This window comes from Rutidosis leptorrhynchoides, chromosome 9 (genome assembly GCF_046630445.1).
Source record: "Rutidosis leptorrhynchoides isolate AG116_Rl617_1_P2 chromosome 9, CSIRO_AGI_Rlap_v1, whole genome shotgun sequence".
NCBI classification, from domain to species: domain Eukaryota; kingdom Viridiplantae; phylum Streptophyta; class Magnoliopsida; order Asterales; family Asteraceae; genus Rutidosis; species Rutidosis leptorrhynchoides.
In genome coordinates this window covers 363,366,538-363,375,910 of record NC_092341.1, presented here as the reverse complement: position 1 = coordinate 363,375,910, position 9,373 = coordinate 363,366,538, and the positions used below count along the sequence as shown (strand labels likewise).

At 32.8% G+C, this 9,373-nt stretch overlaps 1 protein-coding gene across 1 annotated transcript; it reads left to right on the top strand.

The window, feature by feature from the left end:
• Positions 1-3,776: 3,776 nt before the first annotated feature.
• Positions 3,777-5,892, top strand: LOC139869261 (uncharacterized). Its single transcript, XM_071857578.1, has 5 exons — positions 3,777-3,785; positions 3,973-4,095; positions 4,320-5,496; positions 5,585-5,670; positions 5,821-5,892. The coding sequence occupies exons 1-5, from the start codon at positions 3,777-3,779 to the stop codon at positions 5,890-5,892; spliced, it is 1,467 nt and encodes a 488-aa protein (XP_071713679.1).
• Positions 5,893-9,373: the final 3,481 nt, after the last annotated feature.

Here is a 9,373-nt window from a genome sequence, read left to right as displayed (position 1 = left end):
AATTAAAATACAAAATTAACTATACTATAATTATCTATAACTAATAACTTATATAATCACCTGTAAAATCTTACAAAAAAAATAAAAAAATACGAACGTACAAGTTTATAAGACTTATCCATTCATTCATTCATTCATTCATTCATAGCTTTTAAGTTTAATCCATTCGTTGATCATCATCTTCAGCTGTAGTTTTCGTATTCAATCAGAGGTAACACTTTCTTTCTTTTTATGTTTTGTTGTTGTGTTGAATTTAATACATATGGTTGTTGTTGTAATCATACTAGAAAATATAGTTGTAATTGGTAATATAGTAATTGAATTAGTGATCTGGAACTGAAGTTTTGGATATTTTTGTGCTAGTCCCTGTACGAATACAATTGTAAACAATTGTATGAATACAATTGTAATCAATTAATTGTATTCAATTGTTTTGCTGTAACAATCAGCTAATAACACAATAAAACGACACAATTGATATGATTGATTCTATATCACACCCATTCGACTCTACAACACAACAAAACTGTTAACATATACAGAGCATACAAGTGTGCAGGAACCAAACAAACAAAACATACACACCAATATAATACATATGTATATGCCAGCTAGTGCACATAACATAAATTGTTGTAGAATAGCCCACACAAACATAAAACTACATATATACTGTGTACACGAACCTATTAAAACAGGTTACATTAACATAACAAAATAACGTTAGTTTCCAACAAAGTAAGCATTCAAAAGTTACAGTAACATTTCAAGTATCGATCAAGGATATTTAGTCCATAACAATTGGATTAATCTCAGTCATACCTTTTCCATCTTTGACGAAAACATTTTTTGATAGCTTGATCTTTAGGATTCGTTCCGATTTCCTTCTTCTTATTGGTTGTACCGGATTTTTTTCTTCAATTCTTGGATTCTTCAACATTGCATCTATTTCTTTAATCACTGGAACGTTTTCTTCTTCGCTCTCCGGTTCTCCTCTTGTGGCTGATTCTCCATCGTCACCATCTTCGTTAGTTGATTGTTCTTGTTCTTCTACTTCTTCTTGTTCTTCTTCTTCAGTCTCTGTATCTGATGCTTCTTCAATCACGGGATAGTCATCAAAATTCTCATGGTTGACAATATCTTCTTCGATCACTGGATCTTCATCATGCTTCTCATTGTCAACAATAACTTCATCGGTCGCTGGATCTTCATGAAGATTCTCATTGTCAACCATCTTCTCATTGTCATCAACAGCCCGATTCTGATCATACAATATTTCATTGATAGGAACAAAAACAAATAATAGAGAATACTATAATGATGTTATTCGACCACCAAACGTTGTTAAAAAATTAAAGAGTAGATTAACCATTAAGCAACTGCAAAAAATTTGATCAATTATATCAATTACCTTTGTGTTTTTCAAGGCTAAAACCACTTTATGCTTTTTACCGCTCCCCACTTTCCGCTTTTTACCGCTCCCCACTTTCTGCTTTTTACTGCTTTTGCGAAACCCAATTGTGCTACTAAGACCCCTTGTCCTACCACCATGTTCTTTGCCAACATGTAGTAACAAGGTATCCCCGCCCTCTTTATCAGTTTTTACCTGGATTAAAACAACAAACGTACGTAGGGATGACAATGGTTAAAGCTTCCAATCACCCATATTTATAAAAATAATTAAAAAAGAAAAAAGAATAATTGAAAAATTAAAAAAATGAAATTTTGAAAAAAATAATAATATGAAAAAAGGATGATTTATATCGATAAAATTGAATAATGATTCATATAGGATTGTAAACAAGCAATAAAGTAATCGGTTATAGTATAATTAGGAATTAATAAGGCTAATAATAAAAAGAAAAAAATTATGTTACCATCTTATCTATCAGCGACGTATCGGTACATAATGTCCTCTTTCCTTTTGTATCGGTCTTCGTCCTACCCAAAACATAGTTCCTTGTAGCAGTATCAGTGATATCGTGGTACACAGTATGCTTTTCTGGATCATTTTGTTCCTGCTCCCATTTTTCTTGTTGGCCTCGATACCCGCAACGACCAACATGGGCAATGCTTTCTTTCTCTTTTTGCAGTGCGTTTATGAGTCCTTGTTCTCGTAGTGCCTTTACATTTTACATGGGATTTAAGAGCACATTAGTTACAAAATACATAATTAACTACATAGTGTTAAAAAATAAATGAGTAACACTAACCCATTTTGTTGGTGTGTCTTCAAGTTCGCAAAACTTAGTCCATTTTTCTGAACTTATGAATCCGTACTCTTTATCTTCCTTATAAGGAAGCTTCCGTTGATTCATATAATTTCTTAGCTTCCTCCTGAATCTCCTAAACACACTATTGCAGTGTTTAAGTGTTTGTTTCTTAGCAAAATCGTCTTTTATAGCATGTTGTTTCTGTAGACGTTTAAAATAAGTGGTCAATGTTGTTACATATATAAAGACAGAATTACTTAAACCCAAATTTCTTAGAATTTAGTAATTTATACCTTGATTTTCAACCACAAGGCATCTTTGTCGTTGGGATGTACCTTTTTCCAAGTATCGACAAGAAAATTAATCCTACGCCTTGTCAAAACACCTATGTTACTGGAAAAGGCTTTTTGATTTTTTCTATAGCTTCGCCAAATCTGTTGAATTCAACCTCACCGGATGTTTTTTTCAGTTTTTTGTTGACGCCTCTTTTCGGCGGATCATAATTTTCCTGAAATTCCTCGTTCATATCCGTATGACTGTTATCATGTTGGTCCTGTGCACATAAAAAATACATTAGTCAACAACACAATAATTAAATCTTAAAGTTATCATGTTTGTGCTTTAGTTTGATATGTGTTTTGCTTGTCACTTATCAGATCATTTTCTATACATAACTAGTTTATCTGTTGGTTTCTATACAGAATTCATAAAACATACTGTCCATAATGGTTGAACACTTGAACCCTGCCACATTTATTTTCTTGACCGATGAAAAATTAAAGTTTGAACAACAGTAAAAATTGAACCCAACAAAAATTCATAACCTGAACAGCAGTAAGTAAACTAGTTTTATCAACTCTAGTAACATAACAATAACAACATGCTGGACATAAAGCTTTTATTAATTCTACTTATATATCATTTTTATGTCAATAACTAGTATACTTACAGAATTCATAAAACAAACACAACAAGAAGTAACATGAACAAGAACATCAGTCATAATTAAAGTAATGTACTTACAGAATTCATAACCTTATTAGGTCCTTCGATATTAGCAGTTCGTTTGTACAAGCTATTTGCTGTTCTTTTAGTGTAACGAATTCCTGCAAATTAAAATCGAAGATAACGTAATTAAAATACTGAAGATTGAAATCAAAATTGAATTAGAATCGAACATGCATATAAAAATTAAATCAAACAATTTTATTGGGGAACTCACCATACATCTTACTTCTTGTACGATTTAGAAATTAGGTTATACAAATTGAATAGGATTGGGTTTTGTTGCAGATTGAACAATTACGGGTTTCAATTGGAAATGATTATGCTATTATGAAAACGAATTAAAATTCTGTGGCTTTGATGAAAGGGTAATTGAATAAGGTTTGATTCAGGTTTTGAAAGGGGAATTGTTAGTTGACGATCAATTAGATAAACAAATGATCTGGTTACGGGGTCTTGTTATATCTATTAGGGTTCATAGAATGTCGATGGTGATCTACGAGTAATTGGGATTTGGAAGTTGGGAATTGGGGTTCACGTACAGAATGTCAATGAGTAATGTCGATGGTGATATAGATGAATTATGTTATTAATTAAATACAGATGATAATAATTAAATACTTATAATTTATGATATTATATTTACTTATGTTATTATATATATACTTATACTTATAAATTATAATAATAATTAAATACATCATAGTTGTTGATTAATTTGTATTAATCCTTTAATTTTTTGATTTTTATATAGATGGATCGGATTGATCGGACTAAATGGATGTACGACATAGAACAGCCTAGCACCGACTATCTGAAACAGCTTGAAGAATTTATAACCATTGTGGAGACTGATCAATTAAATAAAGGAAGCACTGTAATCATTTGTCCTTGTAAAAAATGTATGAATGGGAAGTCCTTCAAGGATTCTACCGATATCAGAAATCATCTTATAATAAACGGATTTATGAGAGGGTACACGTGTTGGTCTTATCACGGTGAATCATTAACCGATCATAACCCAGGCTCTTCAGATTACAATCAATTAAACGAAGAAGATTCATACATTAGTGATAACGATAATTTTGAGGCCATGTTGAGGATATTGAGGATAATGTTGACGAAAAGTATCATGAGAAATTTGAACAACTTAAAGTTGACTCTGAAAAACCGTTATACAACGGTTGTACGAAATTTTCAAAACTTTTTGCCGTGATAAAACTGTTAAATATAAAAGCAAACAATGGTTGGAGCGACACAAGTTTCACTAGCTTGTTAGAGTTGTTGTATAAAATGCTCCCTGAAGATAATGAGTTGCCGGTTTCAACATACTATGCCAAGAAATTGATGTGCCCGATGGGATTGGAAATACAAAGAATACATGCATGTCCAAATGATTATATGTTATACAGGAATGAAAATGAAAACCTTCATGAATGTAAGGTATGTGGTACATCTAGGTATAAACGTGGAAAACCAACTGACGAAGACAGTGACGAAAATGGACCTCCTGCAAAAGTATTGTGGTATTTCCCTATCATACCAAGATTGAAGAGGTTATTTGCAAATACCAAAACTGCAAAATTATTACGTTGGCATGCGGAAGAGCGTAAAAAGGATGGAAAAATAAGACATGTGGCCGATTTAGTTCAATGGAGAACTATTGATAACGAATTTAAAGACTTTGGGAATGAGATACGAAATATTAGGTTGAGACGTAGTTCAGATGGAATGAATCCTTTCGGAGACTTGAGTAGCGGTCATAGCACGTGGCCTGTTTTGTTATGCATTTACAACCTTCCATCTTGGCTATGTATGAAACAAAAACATATAATGCTATCCCTTTTAATTCAAGGCCCAAAACAACCTGGAAACGACATTGATGTTTATTTGGCACCGTTGATTGATGACTTAAAGTTACTATGGGATACCGGTGTACAAGTCTATGATTCATACAAGAAAGAGTACTTCCAACTACGGGCAATGCTTTTTTGCACCGTTAACGATTTTCCAGCGTATGGTAATTTGTCTGGATATACTACGAAAGGGAAAAAGGCATGTCCTGTTTGTGAGAAAAATACTCACTCGATATGGTTGAAAAATTGTAGGAAACCAGCATTTATGGGACATAGAAGAGAGCTTGCTGTGAATCACCCTTATCGCTTCAAAAATGACTTATTTGATGGTACTGTAGAGAAAAGCATTCTACCGCCACGATCGGATGGAAAAACTATTTTCAAAATGGTTAGGAAGCTAAAAGTTGTGTTGGGAAAAACCGGTAATGGTCCGTCGAAAGGGTTGTGGAAAAAAAATCATATTTTGAGAATTACCGTATTGGAAGCATTTGCGTGTCTGACATTGTTTAGATCTTATGCATATTGAGAAAAATGTTTGTGAAAGTTTGGTGGGGTTACTGTTGACCATTCCTGGAAAAACAAAAGACGGAATTAAGGTTCGAAAGGACATGGAACTAATGAATATCATACCTGAGTTAACACCTAAACCAATACCAGGAAGGATCACCAAGTTTCTTCCCCCAGCTTGTTACACCATGTCGAAGGACGAGAAAACTAAATTTTGCTAATGTTTATATGGTGTTAAGGTTCCATCAGGTTATTCGTCTAACATTAGGAAATTGGTTTCGATGAAAGATTTGAAGTTATCCGGTATGTAGTCTGTAACGACCCGCACTTTTTCGATTGTTCTATACTTATAAGATTAATATTTACATAAATTAAACCTTACCAACATGATAAGCAATCCAAATTGTTGAGATTTATGTTTTCGAAAAGAGATTTACACAACGTTTGACCGTCTAGTTTGACCGATGATATCACGAACTATACAATATATGATAATTATACGTTTGTGTATATATATGTATATATACATATTTAACATGATTAATGAATGTTTTAATATCTCATTTTGTATTAATAACAATAAGTTATAAGTATATTTTGAAACTACTAACTTAAGTTTTCAAAACGATAACCATACGTAACGTTATTTGACATAAATACTTATAACCTATAATGTTTATACATATATCGTATATGTAATGTATTTAATCACTTTTAAGGACTTAAATACATAAAATCATATAAGTGTATTCACAAAAGATAGCTATATTTGAATCCTCATTCTATTTTTCACAAGATTTCTATACGTATATCTAGAGTATATGTACTCGTATCATACCTAACTTCTATACGTATTTACTATTGGTATATACACATCAAATCACCACCTAACTAGCCCTTGTTACTGCCCTAAGGTAGAGGTAATTGCTTTCGTATGATTGTTTGACAAATACACAAGATTACAAGCTTAAAAATTTTGTCCTTGCTCCCCCCTTTGTCACGTTTTTAAGGACCAACACCAAACCATTTTTAGCTCACCATTCTTACTCTTAAACCACTCTCTAATTCACCTACTTACAAGTTCTAAGAACTCCATAATCATTCAGCAAGAAACCTTGAAGATCTAGCCATAGAAACAAGCTTTAAACACCATAAGAAAACCCTTACAAAAACACTTCAAGAATTCTTCCAAGAACACAAACTTACTTCCAATCTTTCATCCAATTCCATCACCCTTTTGGTTCTAGGTTCTTACTCCTCTTTTACAGCAACCTTGTCCAAGAAACTTGAGGTAGTAACTATGTTCATAACCTTATTCGATTTATATATATATAGCTATCTTATTTTGTGGTATAAAATTTTAACAACAAGAACATAGTTTGAATGTTTTCAAACTTGTTTGCAAACTAAATAGATCCTTCTAACTTAACTTTTAAAATACTTCAAGACCTGTAATATATCTTAAATATATGCTAATTTAACAAGGTTTAACTTGGTTTTTCAAAGAACACCTTAAAAACTGTTTTTACGACGTCGGAGTGTAACCGGGAGCTGTTTTGGGTTGGATAATTAAAAACCATCTTAAACTTTGAATTGGAGGTTTATTTTCTGAAAAAATGATTTTTACTATGAATATGTTAACGCATAAAAATTTTATGATTTAACTCAAAGTATAAGTATTTTTAGAAAAATAATCATTTAAGGTTGTTTACATGATGGAAAATGATTAACTTCATAAGTTTCACCAAAGTTTGACCTATGACCTGTGATTTCGAATACAAACTAAGGTATTTACAGTTCATATTCTTAAAGAGGGACTCGATCCAAGGAAGTGGCAAGTTGAACCAACGAAAACGGAGTTGTAACGAAGAAACTATGACCAAAACGAAATCGGATATCCAAGACTAATTTAGCTACGTGATTAATTGGAAAAAAATTAAATAAATCACATCTTTCTAAAATAATATGATATTTTATATATATGTACTCATAATTTAATTTTATATGGTTCGGGATCACCCGTAAACAATACGAGAAGATTAATCATAAGATCCCATGATTGTACGCAACACGTCATTTGACAACACCGGTACTTTATGTACGCAACACGTCATTTGACAACACCGGTACCGTGGGTCAAGATTAATCTCGACCAATACATATACGATGGGGTTTTTATTTATTTCATTGGGGGTTTATTAATCACCTAAAAATGAACCATTTAAAATTGAATTACTAACATCGAACTGCTAACTACGGACTAAGGAATTATTAAAAGTATTGTAAGTATATATATGTGACGATTGTTTAAAAAGAAAAGGTATTGATATATTATATATGGTTAGGTTTGTGATATCAATCGGAGACCAAGTCAAAATTACATATCTTCAAGACGAAAGTGAGTATATAGTCCCACTTTTAAACTCTAAGTATTTCGGGATGAGAATACATGTATTTTATGTTTTACGTTATGGACACAAGTAACTGAAAAATATATTCTACGTTGAGTTGTACCACTGGCATACTTCCCTGTAGCTTGGTAACTATTATTTACAGCGGTATTGTAAACGCGAATCCTGTTGATAGATCTATCGGGCCTGACAACCCCAACCGGACTGGACGACCAGTATTCAACGGTTGCACAGTACTTCGTTTCGTAACTACACTTGGTACGGTGTAGTAAGATTTCATAATAAAGGGAATATGCGACGTGATTAAATGTTAAGTATGGTTACCAAGTGCTCAACCACTTAGAATATTTTTATTAAAATGTTTATATATGAAATCTTGTGGTCTATATATATATTGCTGCCGGCATTAAACCTATATCTCACCAACTTTATGTTGACGTTTTAAGCATGTTTATTCTCAGGTGATAATTAGAAGCTTCCGCTGCAACATGTTGAATTTAAACAAGATCTTGAGTATGCATATTTGTGTCAAAAATAAAACTGCATATCGGAGGATTTGTAATGTAAAATATGCTAGAAATCGTATTGTTATCATCACATGTAAAGTTTGTAAGTCTAAGATTATCGCTAAACGATAATCATCTTTTTATTGTCTAAATCTTGTATTAAAATAAGAGTTATGGTTTGTAATGTAAAATAAATGCAGTTGTTCTTTTAAAAATGTCGCATATAGAGGTCAATACCTCTTGATGAAATCATACGTTATCTAACTCGTTCTTATGGTTAAGGACGGGTTATGACATGTGGTATCAGAGCGGTGGTCTTAGCGAACCAGGTTTTCATTAGTGTGTCTAACTGATAAGTCGTTAGGATACATTAGTAAGTCTGGACTTTGACCGGATCTGATTTAACAACCATTGCTTATCATTGTTGGTTAAAATTTATATGTAAATATTATGTAGTACTAATGGGTTAGTTGTTGTGTGATAGATGTCGGGCTCAAAACTTGTTATCACATTCAGCGACTCCGAACCAGAATTTTCAGATGGTGTTCCAGTCATTAACCTATCCGATGACGAAAATAATATCTTTGGGGAAGACTCACAAATTCCGGATGAACCGACTATAGAGAACCCGGAAAGTGAACCCGAGGAGGAAAGTGAACCCGAGGAGGAAAGTGAACCCGAGGAAGAAATACAGGAAATTACAAAAGACAAGTTCGAACTAGGAAAGAAACGAAAGGCTAATGAATTAGAAAATTCAAATCCCGAGTTTAGTAAGGATGATGTGGCACCAACTCCACTAGACACTACCACCCCTATTCCCGCTATTCCTATTCGTTCTATCCCAGCATCCAGTTCTTCAGTCCCACAGCCAAAAT

What these genes read in the sequence shown, in the direction of transcription:
- LOC139869261 (XM_071857578.1), top strand. An exon ending in AATTAAATAAAGGAAGCACT is followed by an intron (nt 4,096 to 4,319) that starts GTAATCATTTGT and finishes GGCCATGTTGAG; the next exon opens with GATATTGAGGATAATGTTGA. An exon ending in AAACAAAAGACGGAATTAAG is followed by an intron (nt 5,671 to 5,820) that starts GTTCGAAAGGAC and finishes TATGGTGTTAAG; the next exon opens with GTTCCATCAGGTTATTCGTC.